Source organism: Bubalus bubalis, chromosome 7 (assembly GCF_019923935.1).
Source record: "Bubalus bubalis isolate 160015118507 breed Murrah chromosome 7, NDDB_SH_1, whole genome shotgun sequence".
In the NCBI taxonomy this organism is placed as follows: Eukaryota; Metazoa; Chordata; class Mammalia; order Artiodactyla; family Bovidae; genus Bubalus; species Bubalus bubalis.
Window position 1 is genome coordinate 106,018,569 of NC_059163.1, and position 17,678 is coordinate 106,036,246.

Below are 17,678 nucleotides of genomic sequence, written 5' to 3' on the forward strand. Positions count from 1 at the left end.
ACAATATGAATTTCAAACTTCAAATTTTCTTTCGGATTAACTTGATGTCTTTATTGTTACCCAATATATTCTGATCTCTCCCACTTCTATTCTTTTGTTTTCATTGTTTCTCCAAGAATTCACTTTTTTCCTTCAGCCTAATTATCCTCTACTATTATTTCAAGGTCAAGTCCAAGGTTCACATCCTTTGAAGACCTTTCATTTATATTTCCTTGGATTAACTCTTTATTCTGTATGGAATTCAATTTTTTCAATATCTCAACTGCACAATTTAACCCAGTATAAATAGGCAATACTAATAAACATCAGTACATATTTATAGAAATGTCTGTATTGTTCATTGTTTCAAGTGCAAAGGTCTTTTATCTCCAGCTAGAAAATGAAAATCATGGCATCCGGTCCCATCATTTCATGGCAAATAGATGGGGAAACAATGGAAACAGTGACAGACTTTATCTTCTTGGGCTACAAAATCACTGTAGATGGTGACTACAGCCATGAAATTAACATGCTTGCTCCTTGGAAGTAAAGTTATGACAAACCTAGACAGCATATTAAAAAGCAGAGACATCACTTTGCCAAGAAAGGTCTGTCTAGTCAAAGCTATGGTTTTTCCAGTAGTCACCTATGGATGTGAGAGTTGGACCATAAAGAAAGCTGAGCGACGAAGAATTGATCCTTTTGAACTGTGGTGTTGCAGAAGACTCTTGAGAGTCCTTTAGACTGCAATGAGATCCAACCAGTCCATCCTAAAGGAAAAGAGTCCTGAATATTCATTGGAAGGACTGATGCTGATGCTGAAACTCTAATACTTTGGCCACCTGATGAGAACGGACTCATTGGAAAAGACCCTGATGCTGGGAAAGATTGAAGGCTGGAGGAGAAAGGGATGACAGAGGATGAGATAGTTGGATGGCATCACTGACTTGATGGACGTGAGTTTGAGCAAGCTCTGGGAGTTGGTGATGGACAGGGCAGCCTGACATGCTTGCAGTCCATGGGGTCGCAAAGAGTCAGACACGACTGAGCGACTGAACTGAACTGAGACCACAAGTGATTTTCAAGTAGATTCCCTTAGTATATACTCATCATAAATACACTTTAATTGATAAACTTCATTTATACCTTAATATGTTACTTGCCAATTTATGTATATTTTGGTTATCTTACACTTAAAATTGTCCCCAGAAAGGACCATTAGTAAGTTATATTATTGTTCAGAGTTATTTACTTCCCTCTTCCCTTTATGTAGGGTATTCTCCAAGCCAGGCTTCAGCAATATGTGGACGGTGAACTTCCTGATGTTCAAGCTGGTTTTAGAAGAGGCAGAGGAACCACAGATCAAATTGCCAACATCCGCTGGATCATCAAAAAAGCAAGAGAGTTCCAGAAAAACATCTATTTCTGCTTTATTGACCATGCCAAAGCCTTTGACTGTGTGGATCACAGTAAACTGTGGAAAATTCTGAAAGAGATGGGAATACCAGACTACCTGACCTGCCTCTTGAGAAATCTGTATGCAGGTCAGGAAGCAACAGTTAGAACTGGACATGGAACAACAGACTGGTTCCAAACAGGAAAGGGAGTATGTCAAGGCTGTATATTGTCACTCTGTTTATTTAACTTATATGCAGAGTACATCATGAGAAACGCTGGACTGGAAGAAACACAAGCTGGAATCAAGATTGCCGGGAGAAATATCAATAACCTCAGATATACAGATGACACCACCCTTATGGCAGAAAGTGAAGAGGAACTCAAAAGCCTCTTGATGACAGTGAAAGAGGAGAGTGAAAAAGTTGGCTTAAAGCTCAACATTCAGAAAACGAAGATCATGGCATCTGGTCCCATCACTTCATGGCAAATAGATGGGGAAACAGTGTCAAACTTAATTTTTCTGGACTCCAAAATCATTGCAGATGGTGACTGCAGCCATGAAATTAAAAGACGCTTACTCCTTGGAAGGAAAGTTATGACCAACCTAGATAGCATATTCAAAAGCAGAGACATTACTTTGCCAACAAAGGTCCGTCTAGTCAAGGCTATGGTTTTTCCTGTGGTCATGTATGGATGTGAGAGTTGGACTGTGAAGAAAGCTGAGCGCCGAAGAATTGATGCTTTTGAACTGTGGTGTTGGAGAAGACTCTTGAGAGTCCCTTGGACTGCAAGGAGATCCAACCAGTTCATTCTAAAGGAGATCAGCCCTGGGATTTCTTTGGAAGGAATGATGCTAAAGCTGAAACTCCAGTACTTTGGCCACCTCATGTGAAGAGTTGACTCATTGGAAAAGACTCTGATGCTGGGAGGGATTGGGGGCAAGAGGAGAAGGGGACGACAGAGGATGAGATGGCTGGATGGCATCACTGACTCAATGGACGTGAATCTGAGTGAACTCCGGGAGTTGGTGATGGACAGGGAGGCCTGGTGTGCTGTGATTCATGGGGTCGCAAAGGGTCGGACACGACTGAGCGACTGATCTGATCTGATCTGATATTTTCATACCCCACTGATTCAGAGCTTGGCCATGAAACTCTTTTTAGTTAGTGGTCTGTGAGCAGAGGTGATGTATGCCACACCCATGCAAGAAGCGCAGGAGGCGCCAGGGTTCTGCTGGCCTCTTTCACAAGTTCTCTTTGAAATGAAAACAACTTATCCCAGACAGGACTGCTTCTCTGACCTGGTCCCTGGGACAAGAAGCTGTACAGGGACCTGCAGTTGACCCACAACTCACAGCAGAATTCAGGCAAATCACAGTCCTTATGTTCCATGAATGAGAAATAGCTTTTTTTCAAGTCATTGGTACTTTGGGCTGTTTGCTACACAGAAAAGGTGACAAATGTAGGACCTGAGAGCTGATTTAACATGATCCTCATTTGCTGATAAGGAGCGATATCTAGGTTTCTAGTAGCTAACAGAAGAATCACAACAAATATTTGAACTACTGACTTGTTCTGTTAAACACAAAATACCTGGATTTTTGTTATCTTGAAATTTGGGGGAATATCACTCAAATTTGGGGCCTTAGTACTACCTAGACTACTACCCAGTACTGCTCTCTTTTGTCTGGCTTTTACCTAAAGAATATCTAGTAATAAACCAAACGAACTATCAGTGTCAAGTGGAACATACTTCTACCTGAAAGATATTACATTCTTTTAGGTTCAAGCTTGTTTGGTAGTAGATAGAATAAAATGCAGTGATTTTAAAAATACCTTTCAGGCTCAACACTCTTATCTACACTGTTAATCCAAAATATACATTTCAAAATCTTCTTTCTTAAATAACACAGAAAATTCTGATTTCAGGATGAATATAACTTCTTAATAAATTATCTCCTAAATTTCCATGACAAAGTTTCATGTGTACTTTGACACCAAATGACAAGACTAAAATTCCCACATTTTCCCTTTGCAAAACTGAGATGGAAACATCCCTATCAGTATGTGCTTCAGAATTTTAACTTGGTCCTGAAGTTTATTTTATGCTTTGCAGTTTTTAGAAATGAATTAATTTTGCTTACTTTATAACATTTTTAGTCCCTAAAAATTCAGAGACTAAACTCAATTACATTTTTATTTTATTTTCTGTATCAACTTTTTGAGAATAATTAGTTATATGCAGCAATAACTTTTCCCTTTTAATGGGAAAAATAATACTTTAGTACATGCTTTAGGAAATGAATGTTTTATTGTAGAACCATTCATAACTTCCCTTTTATGTTGTTGTTTATTGTGGTTTTCCAAATAAAGAAAACAAAATGTAATAAACTAAATGGAGTAACCAAGTAAATTTTCTTTTTCTGTATTTTCTCTCTTCTTATTTGAACTGCACACAAATCTTACCTTTGTGAAAAAACATCCCGGTAAGGACTGCCATGCTGTAATGCAATTCCATATCCTCGGTCAGCAACAGTATTCCCAATGGTATAAAAGGAACAATCTGGGTCATTGATCGCCACATATTCCAATACAGCTGCATCCCACACAAAAGCGTAATTTCCATATTTCACCTGTGCAGATATGAAGAACACGAGAGGAAAAAGGTTTAAGGTTGGAATTCGGTCATATAGACAGGATAACGCATATATATGGAATTTAGAAAGATGGTAACAATAACCCTGTGTACGAGACAGCAAAAGAGTCACTGATGTATAGAACAGTCTTATGGACTCTGTGGGAGAGGGAGAGGGTGGGAAGATTTGGGAGAATGGCATTGAAACATGTAAAATATCATGTATGAAACGAGTTGCCAGTCCAGGTTCGATGCACGATACTGGATGCTTGGGGCTGGTGCACTGGGACAACCCAGAGGGATGGAATGGGGAGGGAGGAGGGAGGAGGGTTCAGGATGGGGAACACATGTATACCTGTGGCGGATTCATTTTGATATTTGGCAAAACTAATACAATTATGTAAAGTTTAAAAATAAAATAAAATTAAAAAAAAATGTTACATTGCCATACAATTAACAGTGTAAACAATAATAGGGCCTATATTTCAAACTAAACACCTATTCTGAATGAGAATTTGGCTTTTGGTTAATTTATAGCTCTGTTCTGTTAGAAATGCAATGAAGCTGGAATGTTAACTATGTTTCCAGGCACCCCACTTATAGTAGAATGACCCCTGAGTAGTAAATGTATCTGAACTGGGAGAGCAGTAAATGCAGGGAGGGAAGCCATGTCTTTGAGCTTCTTTGAGTGCAGTAATTCTTATACAGCTGGCCTTGTGTCTTTCAGGACCCTGGAAATTGTGCTTGTTTTTGGAGTTGTTATAAGAGATATTGGTTCCTTTGGATTATTAGGCTTCTAAGCCAAGTAGGCTTTTGTACCACCCAACATGGGTATTATCTTCTTGTCTGTGACCTGTACTCTAAATGAATTCTGTAAGTACAACTCATATTGAAGAAAAATAACTAACACTGCCTGGCTGGCAAGATTTCTTGTCCTATGTCCTTCTAAGTTTAATCTGTTGTCAAGTATGACCTATGGTAATCTTGTAGTCAAACTTGGTAGGTGCTGCAATGAGGGAAAAAAAATAATTATACAACCTTCTCTATCACCATATAGGGAACATGATTTCTTCTGGGTTATTTATAATATCTTTCAATGATTATCCCTTTTTTCTATTAGTAATCACTCATAAGTTACAAATTTAACAAAAATAAAAATAGATGTTAATAAAGTTAATTTAGAAAATTATTATATATAACATAAAACTAAATTCATAAAATAGATGGAACTAATAATTAAATCAAATATTCAGTGTGTTTATTTGCTTGTTTGCTTATTTATTTATTTGAGGGGAAAGCAATATTTTGGTAAATATGATTAGGGAAAAAGAAAAAAATATATAAGTATAGGTAGAGGGAATGATGTTAGCAAAATGGGTGAATATGAGGTTCCCCCTGCTTCAAGTGTGTTAGATGCTCTGTTGTGCCCAACTCTTTGGAACACCAAGGACTGTAGCCTGCCAGGCTTCTCTGTTCATGGAATTTTCCAGGTAAGAATACTGGAGTGGGTAGCCATTCCCTTCTCGAGGGGATTTTCCCAGCCTAGGGATAGAACCCGGGTCTCCTGCATTGTAGGATTCTTTTCATCTGAGCCACCAGGGCCTTCATATCCCTAGAAAAATATCAATGTAGCAGCCATCCATAAACAAAAGTGCCTTTGTGGGAGGCTTGGGACCCCGTTTTCTGCTGAAAAACTCAGGCAGAGTCTAAGGCTGATATAGGATGAAAGAGGCATGTACTCCAGTGGCCAGCTGGCCCACTATGGTCCTGGCTGCAGTCCTAAAAGCAGCCCTATTTCCCTGTGGACTCTGCTCCAGCATCTGTGAAGATAAAAGGTAAGGACGTCCATTTTCACCACTTCTATTCAATATAGTACTGGAAGTTCTAGCCAGAGTAATTAGACAAAGAAAAATGCTCAAATTTGTATACATTTGAAAGGAAGAAGTGTAATTATTTCTATTTGCAGATCATGTGACCATATGTGTAGAAAATCCTAGAGAGTACAAGTTGTTATTCAGTAACCCAGTCAAGTCCGACTCTTTGTGACCCCATGAATTGCAGCATGCCAGGCTTCCCTGTCTTTCACTATCTCCTGGAGTTTGCTCAGACTCATGTCCATTTAATCAATGATGCCATACAAACATCTCGTCTTCTGTGATCCTCTTCTCCTCCTGCCTTCCATCTTTCCCACTGTCAGGGTCTTTTGCGATGAGTCAGCTCTTCGCATCAGGTAGCCAAAGTATTGGAGCTTCAGCTTCAGCATTAGTCTTTCCAATGAATATTCAGAGTTGATTTCCTTTAGGATTGACTGGTTTGATCTTCTTGCAGTCAAAGGAACTCTCAAGAGTCTTCTTCAGCACCACAATTTGAAAGCATCAGTTCTTTGGTGCTCAGCTTTCTTTATGGTCCAACTCTCACACCTGAAGATGACTACTGGAAAAACCACAGCTTTGACTATACAAAGTGATGTCCTGTATACAACGTGATGCCTTTGTCGACAAAGTGATGTCTCTGCTTTTTAATACGCTGTCTAGTTTTGTCATAGCTTTTCTTCCAAGCAGCATCTTTTAATTTCATGACTGCAGTCACATTATATACAAAATAAATTCCTATAGTGCAATACATTAATTAAAATGAACAAAAAACCAAAATTTTAAAAATCCACAAAACTAGAAAAATCTTATATTGGAAAAAGAATGGGACATTCAAACATAAATATAGGGGAAGAAAATGTAAGCAAATATTTAATATATTTAACTCAGTTGTGTGTGTGTATGTGTGTGTGTGTGTGTGTGTGCTCAGTCGTGCCTGTTCTTTGAGATCCTGTGGACTGTAATCCACCTGGCTCCTCTGTCAGTGGGATTTTCCAGGAACGAATACTGGATTGGGTTTCCATTTCCTCCTCCAGGAGACCTTCCAGACCCAGGGACTGAACTCGCGTCTCTTTTGGCTCCTGTATTGGCAGGCTGATTCTTTGCCATTGAGCCACCTGGGAAGACACCTTAACTCAGTTAGCTGTCTATATCCATAGGTTTTGCATCCATGGATTCACCCAACTATGGACAGAAAACATTCAAAAAATAAAATTCCAGAAAGTTCCAAAAAGATTAATCCCAGATTAAGTTGGAGGTTGGATTTGCTGCATGCTTGCAACTGTTTACATAGTATTTACACTGTATTTACAACTTTTTACATAGTATTTATGTTGTATCAGGTATGAAAAGTAATCTAGAAATGACTTAAAGTATATGGCAAGATATGTGTAAGTTATATGCAAATATTACATCATTTTATACGGACAATACAAAGAACCCTGGATTTTGGGGTTCCTGGAAATAATCCTCTGCAAATACTGAAGGATGACTATACTGCCTTTGTATATATTTGCTTAGGTCAGGCTAATATCAGATACTTGATAAAAAGTTTTGCATGAAATATGGTCTAAAATCTTCAGACCAGTTTACTGTGCACAGTGGATACTTTTTGTTGGGAGTGAATTACCCCAACCAAACCCATGGGATCTCAAAACAGATAAATAAGTCATTGCAACTATTCATGGAGTGTCTCCTGTACCCTAGGCAGTATGTCAGGTACTGTGGTTCAGAGCTCCTTAAAATGGGATGCTATTAGAATTAGAATTACCATTGTATTCTTGTCTTAAAAAATGTAAACTCCAGACCCAGCCCTAAACTTACTGCATTGGAACGTTTGGTGTTTGAGACCTGGGGATACAAAATCTTGATAGTTGACAATCTTATGAACACCACAATTTTTAAATAAAATTGTTTTGAAAAAAAAAAGAGTAATATAATCAGGAAGAATTTTTGAACTTGAGGCTTGATATAATTATAAAAACTGATAGATTCTTGCAATATTAGTATGGGAGGGGGGAAGTACTTGGTTAAGTTCCCTTTGTATTGATTACTCGTATCTGCATAGTCACCCCGAAGTCCTTGCTATCTCTGATCTTTTGCATTAATTACACTAGGGAAGGAGTTCTTAACTGAGACCTCTATAATGAAAGGCAGATTAAGAAGAGAAAAACAGAAGTTTATCGACATGTGTGCCTTGTGCATACAAGGGAGATGTCCAGGGAAAATTGAGTAACTCAAAGAAGTGGCTTGGAATTCAGGATGCAATACTATTTAAATAGGGAATGGGAGGGGGTTATGGTCATTTTGGGGAAAGTAAAGAATCCGCCTGCAATGCGGGAGACACAGGAGACTCCAGTTCAATTCCTGGGTTGGGAAGATCCCCTCCTCCTTGGGCTTTCCCATTGGCTCAGACGGTAAAAGGAATCTGTCTATAATGTGGGAGACCTGGGTTCGCTCCCTGGGTTGGGAAGATTCCCTAGAGGTGGGCATGGCAACCCACTCCAGTATTCTTGCCTGGCGGGCTACAGTCTAAGGGGTTGCAAAGAGTCAGACACGACTGAGTGACTAGGCACAGACACAAATGATTTTTAGCAAAGACCCTTAGAAGAATAGAAGGGTAGTATGATAGTTGGTGACAAAGCTGTATGGTGTTCACTTCCGATCTCTTCTGTGATGAGTCAATATTCCTTGGATGATGAAACTCTCGAGGACAGAATTTATGACAATTAAGTTACTTTCGGAAGACTTATCTTTAGGCAAATAAAAGCAGTTCAGAGAAAGCCTCTCCCTGCATTTGCTGTTTTTCAAGTGTCTGCAGTTCAAAATAATATGTCAGTGTTGCATATTTTGGAGTGGCTTATTCTGTTTCCCTTCATCACCAACTGTTATATCGATCATTTTAACTTTCTGGGTCTATACTTACAAGAGAGATGGCAGTGGCCTTGAAGCCTTCTCTAGCAACCTACTTTGATTTTGCTACTTTCCTCCATTGAAAGCAGCTACCCCTCCTGGATCCCCTTGCAGCTTCCTTACAACCATCCAGGGACCTCCCCAGTTGGAGACTTATTGCTTTGCTATTAGAAAAGTGTTCTAGCATTGCTGTTCCTGCTTTGTGAACTGTAGAGCTCCATTTAAATGTACAGTAACATTATCATTGCATTATATACATGCTTCTAGTAATTCTAATGTTACAAAGCATTATGAACGCATTTAAAAAAGAGAACCATTAAAACAGTATGATTATAGCCTACAGCAAGGCCCTTGAAATGTTGCATAGTAACCCAAACTATTTTAGCTTTTAAAAATATCCCTGGCCTTTTTCATTTACTGAAACATACAATCACTGTTCTTTACATGATTTTTAACCATTAAATTAAAACTATCTAGAAAATACTCATCAACAAAACCTAAAATCACTTTTTAACAGAATAATAATTGAAGGTTTGGCATGGGAATTTTCAAGTCATCTGAAGAGGTGATGGATATTATTTAAAAATTTTCAACTAGTCTTTGTTGTTGAGGTCATGTTTGGATAAGCAGCTAAACTATGGGTCATTATTTTCTAGTGAATTCCATGCCAGTAGAGTAATTTATACAGGTCAAACCAGAGGGCAAAAGTGTATCCATGTCAACACAGTTCACGCCTTGTTTGTAAAAAAGGAAAGGAATCCAAAGTGGCGTCTACCTCCAGTATTATTATTTCCTGGTCCCTAGAATGCTGTAGTGATTGACAGACAATGGTAGCTATTGATACTCAACACCTGTGTCCTCATAATAGGGCTGAGATGCCAAAAGCTTGTGATGGATTTCTCAGTACTGAGATCATGCTAGAAGCTAGGTTTTGTTCCACTTCTACAATATTTCTACAGAAATCTTTCTTTGAATTTCATTTTACTAATAATTATGTATTACTCTGAAATAATGTTTTTATTGGAGGATAATTGCTTTACAAATTGTGCTGTTTCTGCCATACATCAACATGAATCAGCACAGGTACACGTATGTCCCTTCCCTCTTGAACCTCCCTCTCATCTTCTGCCCCACCCCACCCCCTGTGGTTGTCACAGAGCGCTGGGTTGAGCTCCCTGTGTCACACAGCAAATTCCCACTGGCTCTCTATTTTACATTCGGTGATGTACCTGTTTCCATGCTGCTCTCTCAGTTCATCCCACTTTCTCCTTCCCCCACTGTGCCCACAAGTCTGTTCTCTGTGTCTGTGTCTCCATGACTGCCCTGCAAATAAGTTCACCAGGACCATCTTTCTAGATTTCACACACATGCCTTAATATGCAATATTTGTCTTTCTCTTTCTGACTTACTTCACTGTGTATAATAGGCTCTAAGTTCATCCACCTCATTAAGACTGACTAAAATACATTTTTTTTATAGCTGAGTAGTATTCACTATATATATGTACCACAACTTTTGTATCTATTAATCTAGGGAACCCTCTTGCACTGTTGTTGGGAATTGATACAGCTACTATGGAAAACAGTATGGAGATTTCTTAAAAAAAACGTGGAATAGAACTACTACCATATGACCCAACAATCCCACTGCTGGGGATATACCCTGAGAAAGCCATAATTGAAAGAGATGTACCCCGGTGTTCATTGCAGCACTTTTTACAATAGCTAGGACATGGAAGCAACCTAGATGTCCGTCGACAGATGAATGGATATGCATTACTTTTAAGATCCTGAAGGAATCTGTAGGGGATGTAAACATGAATAACATTTGGGCCTCTGCCCTCAAGCCGTTTACAATTCAGTAGTGGAGATAAATCAAGCACCAAATTGCTGTAACACAAAGTATATTGTGGTAAGTACCACAGAAGAAGCTTGACGTGTTAAAGTAGTTTAAAGCAAGGGGAACTTAATTGTCATTGAGGAAGTCAGCACAATTTGCTCAAATATTATGGTAAGTACAAGAAAACCCCAAATATTGTAGTTCCTTATCTTTTATGCTTAACTGATTGAACAGAGACAGTCTTTGGTGACCATTTCTTATTCATGTACACGCTTTTAACCTTCCAGTTTTCTGGAACTTTCCATTTGTCAGGTGAAGAACTGTAAACATTTAATGTTATTTTCTCAAATATTTGCATTTCTTGCCATGTAAAGTGAAAAGTGGGAAAATTATTTTTAGTAAAACCTATACCTGTGCTCGTCACTGTGTTGTGGATTATGGCATATTTCTGTTCCTCTGAAGAATGCCCTTGTCCTGAATGTCCCTGTACCTACATCTCCATCATGACCTAATGCTGAAAGCACTTTTCAGTTTATTAGGCAGCATTCTCCTGTAATAACTGCAGGAGTCCAAGCCACAAGCAAATACACTTATCACTACTTTTTACCCCAATTACCTTGATTTTAATTAGGACACTATATCCTTTCTCACATAAATCTTTAATCTATCAAATTCCTTCAAAGTTCACTTCAAAATCTATAGCTACAGAGGGACAGTGATGATGATCCCTTTTTATTAAAAAAACATTCGGTGGAAATAATTATGGAAAGATGACATTTAAACCAGAGCGGAAGAAAAGAATTCCCTTTACTGAAGAAGGAATATCTTCCCTCTCTCCTCCACTTCTTTCTCATGATAATGGCTAACATTTAGATGATATTGGGCACATTCAGGGTGGTATGGCCATAGACAATCGCTAACATTTAGAAAGCATTTTTTTTCATTCTTAAAAATACCTTTACACATAAATGTGTTCTTTGCAATACCGTGAGGCAGCTGATATGATACCTAATTCATAGATGTGGTAAGGAAACTTGCTTTAAGTTGTAGCAATTATTTGCAGTAGATTTGGAACTTGAAGCTCAAGGCCACCTTCTTTGCTTTTTTCACTACATTAAAGATAAATTCCCAGGAGATATTTGCCATAGGAATGCAAAAACATTCGAGCGATAGCAGCCTTTGTCTTAAAGGCACAGCCTATCTAGTTGGAGAAATGGTATTTACATAAATAAAAATAATGCAACATAGTGTGTAGCCAGAGAGAGCCATGGAAAGAATGCAACTTCTATGTGATCACACTATTAAGATGAACAAGATTCAAGCTTTTAAAAAACAGGTTGCTTATTTGTTAAAACCGCTGGAAAGAATGAAAATAATCTGGTTTCTATGATTCCAGAGCCCTTAAGCCTGTTGATTTTGTGACTACTGCTATGTAAGCATTTCTGATTTTCAGGATTGAAACAGAAGCAGGGCTTTTCATAATTAAAGTGAAGGCTGAAGGCTGGAACTGTATTATTTTTGCTCATGAAATAAAAATTAAAAGGCCTGAGAACAATGTGGGAGAAATAAATGCTACTTTTGTGCTCTAAGCTGCTAACTTCTTTACAATTTAAACTCATGGTTGGTGGGGGATAAAATTATTGTGAATTACAGGCACAAAGAGTTATGATTAACCCAGCATTGATCTATAGTAGTCCTTATAATTCATTGCCCACAGAAGTCCTTTAGATGGGATAGCTTTAATATTTATGACATATGGTTCTAGGTGGTGGCCTCTCCCACTTTGGGCAAATTAATAATTTAACATCATTCATCAGGTCTTCTGAATTTATCCAGCACAATAAATCATGCTCAACTCCATATTTGAGCACTTAACACTGACTTTTAAAATATATATGGTTTTGTTTACTGCCTTAATTGTTGGCCTACTATATTTTCTCTTGTATATTTTGAAATTTGAATTTGTGCTCCAAAATAGTCATCACATGGTACAAATGTTCACAAGAAAAATATGAATATGTTTAAAATAAATATCAGCTTCTTAATAAAACATCTTCTTTAACCTAGAAAAGAAGCAGTAAGTCTACTTCTCACCCTTCTGCTTTTCTTTTTTTTGAGGTTACTAGAATGCTTTTTTTTTTTTTTTTTAATGGTGTTTTGAAGTGTTCTGGGAATGTGGAAACTAAACCCAGTTTCCTTCCCGTCAGTGACAGCTTCCTCCTGAAACCAATGGCTGCTAGAGTCAGAAGATAGAAGGCCAGTAGGGCTTGTGGTTCTGGATAATTGTGTGTGAAAAAGAACTGGTAATTCTCCCCTTCAGGCTGGGCGAGTGCCTGAGAAAACCAGTGGGACCTCTAGGGAAGGCAATGAAGAAACTTAACTTTGAGAGAATGCTTGATTCACAGAGATCTGGGGTCCTTGATTTCTCCTGTCCTCTTCCTTAAATATTTGTCCTCATGAATATATCTGTTCTGTTGCCTTTAAACTGGTCAGGAAGGAGTCAAGTGGGTTGGTAGAGACCTCCCAGTCTTGGAGCCTGGGACAGAACAGGAGACTGGTGAACCCACTGCCTTTTCCATGTGGCTTAGAAGAAGGATTTGTGAATCACTCTCTTCTCTATTGCTGGCCTATGAGGAGGAGAGGACATTTCACCTTCTGCAGTTAGCAAGACTGCCAATAAATATGATAATCCAACAATCCAACCTGGGTCCCCATGAACTGACAAAGAAAAATAACTTTGTATAGTGAATACTACAGATACGGAAAGATGAAGCTGAACAAGAAGGACACATTTGGGGGAAATAACACTGCGGTGACAGAAAGTTTCCAATTTTAAAAGAAGAATAAAAAGAGCACTTGACAAAATTCAACCTGTGAGTCTGAAAAGATTTATGTGACTACAAACAAACCTCAATTTTTCAACCAAAAAACGGACCAGATGAATGGAAAGAGAAACTGCTCATAAACGTCCTGCAAGCTCAAATGGGTTAACTAGTGACAACTGTCCCAGATCACCTGAGACGCTTGAGTTGTAGCAACGAAAGTTCTAAGTCAAGGCAAGCCATCTTGGGAGATAAAGAGTCCAGGCTTTTGGTAGTGAGTACAGGAGATTTGGGGGAAAGTACAAAATCCATACAGCAGCTTAAAAGATAGGGGTTGCAAACTACTATGATTGTAGCAGATGAATATGACAGACATTATTTGCCTTCTGTAGTTGCTGTAACTATTTCCCCCCAACTGTGGATGCTTGCAACTTGCTATTCATAATAATGAATCACCAATCTTGTATCAATGTGAATACTAAGACTTAAGTGTGCAATTTAAGTGCATTTTAATCATGAGTGTTAACAGTCCTTCACCTGTGGATTGACTTGTTATTCTTGGTATTATCAAGATGATGCTAATATTTTTAACATTGTGAATCCTGTGATCATTTTTTTAAGAGCTCAGATGATGAAAATGAGAACGATTGTAATACTAATCCCACCTGACCCCAAACATCAATGGAAAAGAAGCCTAACTGACTAGGCTGTCTTATTACAGAGGGCAGGACACAAGTAACTGAATTAGGGAGGTAAATAAAACAGCACACTACTATGTAATATGCAGAAAAGCACTTGGAATTAATTACGATGGAAAAGGAAATGTGAAGGCACACAACGGGGAGAGTGAATTTCACAAGTTGGGGATGAGACATGCAATATTTCTAAATCGATCAAAAGTTTTTGTTTCTCCCCAAAGACACCAATGTTCAGTTGAAAATAGCAGCTGCTGAATTGGTTTGGGCACACCGCATGAACAAACATACTTCATTGAATTGCTCCCCTGATAGCTCTATGAAACCAAGTAAAGCTATTTTTCCCAATTCTGAGGTTTCACGTGAATGTACTACGGGAAAACAAAAGCAGGAAATGTTGATAATGGATGAGTTGGTTCTTTACAGTGTAGAGCTAATTCTTTCAGATTTTACCTGACTGATCACATTTTTTACAAGAAAACTCTATGTCACCCAATGGCAATGAAAAATGATCCCTCTTGTTCTTAGAGACTTTAATTTTAAAAAGATAGTGTCAAATCATATTCTTGATTTCTGTGAAGATTTTACTAAGCTACATAAAGCACAAAACTAGAATCTACTGATACCTTGTCCAAATACAGAGACTTTAATCATCTTTCTGCAAATTATGTAAATACATCAAATGAAAATTTTGGCAAATTCTATTCAGTGGATAAACTTCTTATTAAGGAAAGTGAAAAGATCTTATCTGCAAAATGTTCTATATACTTTGTAAGCAACACTATAAAAAATGGTCAAGATTTGCTGACAGGTGATATTGAAGCTTTCATAATGAAACATTTTGGTTCTTTTTGCTTCCTCAAAATGTGAAGAGACACTTAATGATAGTTTTTATTTAATAGAAGTGGAAGGACATGGCCTCCATAAACATATGCCTAAAAGAGAGCTATTAAAGGTGAGAATGTGGATTACCTTAAAATCACATTTTCAAAGTGTGGGACAAGAAGAATGTCTTTCATTAATTTGGAAACACACTGAGGATGTCAGTGGGGAAAATGATTACAGTAAACAGAACTTTATATGCTGTTTTTCCAAACTTGTTTGATGATTTTGAGAAACCATGGGATACCTGGGAAAGGATGAACTGAACGCAACTTAGTTTTCAATTTTATGTGTAGATTATGACAAAAATCTCATGGCAAAAAAATAACACTTTTTTTTGAAATAAGACTACTCTATTTCCTCCCAAGACTACTCTAACTTCCCTCTCCCAAAAAAGTCACCATAAAAGGAAACTGAGTTAGACGGGACTTACTCAATTTCTTTACTAAAACTGTAACTTCTTTAGATTCCAGTATTGATTTCTCAAATTCAAATTATCTCTGTTTTAAAACCATTTTCCTAAGAAAGCAAGCATTAACTTATGAGGACATACAATGCGCCTTAGAGTCTTTAAAAATGATGGACATCTTGGACATACTAGCTTATATGATGAATTTATAGGTGCAGAACTATGATTGACACAAGACAAACCTTTAAAAACAAGCTTATAGAATCAAAGTGTATGGGCACAGACATGTGGACACAGAGTGGGAAGGGGACGGGGGACGAATTGAGAGAGTGGCACTGACAATTATGCACTCAGTTCAGTTCAGTTCAGTCGCTCAGTCGTGTCCGACTCTTTGCGACCCCATGAATCACAGCACGCCAGGCCTCCCTGTCCATCACCAACTCCCGGAGTTCACTCAGACTCACGTCCATTGGGTCAGTGATGCCATCTAGCCATCTTACCACGTGTGAAATACATGGTGAGTGGGCGCCTGCTGTAGAGCACAGGGAGCTCAGCGTGGCGCTCTGTGACCATGTAGAGGGCTGATACAGTGGTTGGGCTAGAAGGGAGGCTCAAGACGGTGGGGATATATGTACACGTGTAGCTGACTCACTTTGTTGTATGGAAGAAGCTAACACAACATTGTAAAGCAATTATGCTCCAATAAAACAAACAAAAAAATGTATGTGTATCTTTTTGGAGAGTGGGAAACAAATTCCTACACATTGAAATACCTGCTATTGATAATAAGTAAACTCCTAACTATTTCTTGCCCAAATACTTCTTCTAAGAGCATATTGAGCTTGATGTCATCCCATAGGAATGATACTAGAATCAGTGTTACAAGGGCTTGATAAGAGCAAAGTTTCAAGTCAAAGTAAATTTGATGTTTGACTATTTTCAGTTTTATCACTATATAAAAGACAAGAAGGATGTTCTGCAGATTGCAGGCACATCAGAGAAGAATTATTGAAAAAGGAAACAGTAAAATTATCCTACCATATTATGGGACAGAAAGAAACATGTCTCTTATCTATTATTAAATACAGTTCTCGTCTGTTAAATTAGTCCTATTTTATCCATGTCCCCTTTTGAAAAAGTTTTATATTTATATGTCTTCAATATAGCCTATAAAATTTAAATATCTAACACAGAGTTTAAAAAGAGTAAAAATAACTTTATCAGAGGACAAAAAGACACCTTACTAAAATGTTGCTGTACTTTTGGCACTTTTATTATTTGTACCACTATCAGTTACTACTCTGACAGTTAACTAACCTTATTATTGCCTTGTTTCACTAATAGCATTCTGTGATGAGATGAATCATATAGACTAACACATAATTTAAATATATACAATATCAATAAATTCCTATTTATGTTTTATGTTAAAGTAATAACACATACTAATTTATCACACATTAAATTATAAAGAATTTTTGTCTGGTATAGCTGTGTTCTGGGTTGTATTTCTAACATGTTGGCCAACATATTAATGAATGTTATTGGCATAATAAAATACCTGTTTGGAAGAGAATCAAATCATAACTTTTTTTAACTTTAAATAAAAATATTTTCCATTTGTACTAAATAGTTCAAAATAAAATAACAAAAGCCCTGCAAAAAAACCAGAGGAGAATATACAACATAAGTGAGGAAGGACTTTTTAACCATGTGATATGAAATCCAAGAAATATATGTTAAGCATACTTTTTAATACAAAATATTTTGTAAACACTGTTGTATGTCAAAGACACATATACATAGATTGAAAATAGATTTGCAAAAAAAAAAAGTAGAACACAGGGGACACAGTTAATACTTATGAATATACAGGTGCTTCTCTAAATAAGCATCCTTTATTCTAGCGAAGAACAGGAAAAGCAAGAGAAATATAGATAAAACATCTGAAGAGGCAATTCAAAATGGAACAGCTATAAATGGCCAACAAGCATATAAAAAAGACACAACTTTGTGAGTAGATAAGCAAGTGCAAAAGAAAATAAGATAATAAAGGCTAGTACTTTATATCAATTGATTTGGCAACATTTTACAGATGTATATTGCTGGTGGAGATGCATTGAAAAGTATATTTTAACACATCACTAGTGGAAATGGAAAATGTTATAGCCTTTGTCAAAAGTAACATCTATTCAAATTAAGGAAAATATAGATTGTAGACTTTTAATGATCTTCA

General features: G+C 37.4%; 1 protein-coding gene across 1 annotated transcript in view; it reads right to left on the reverse strand.

The window, feature by feature from the left end:
- Positions 1–17,678, reverse strand: part of GRID2 (glutamate ionotropic receptor delta type subunit 2) — a 1,609,032-nt gene that overhangs the window by 143,892 nt on the left and 1,447,462 nt on the right. Inside the window, exon 14 of the mRNA XM_025290706.3 lies at positions 3,843–4,009. Coding sequence (XP_025146491.1) covers positions 3,843–4,009 — 167 coding nt within the window. The remainder of the gene's footprint in view (positions 1–3,842; positions 4,010–17,678) is intronic.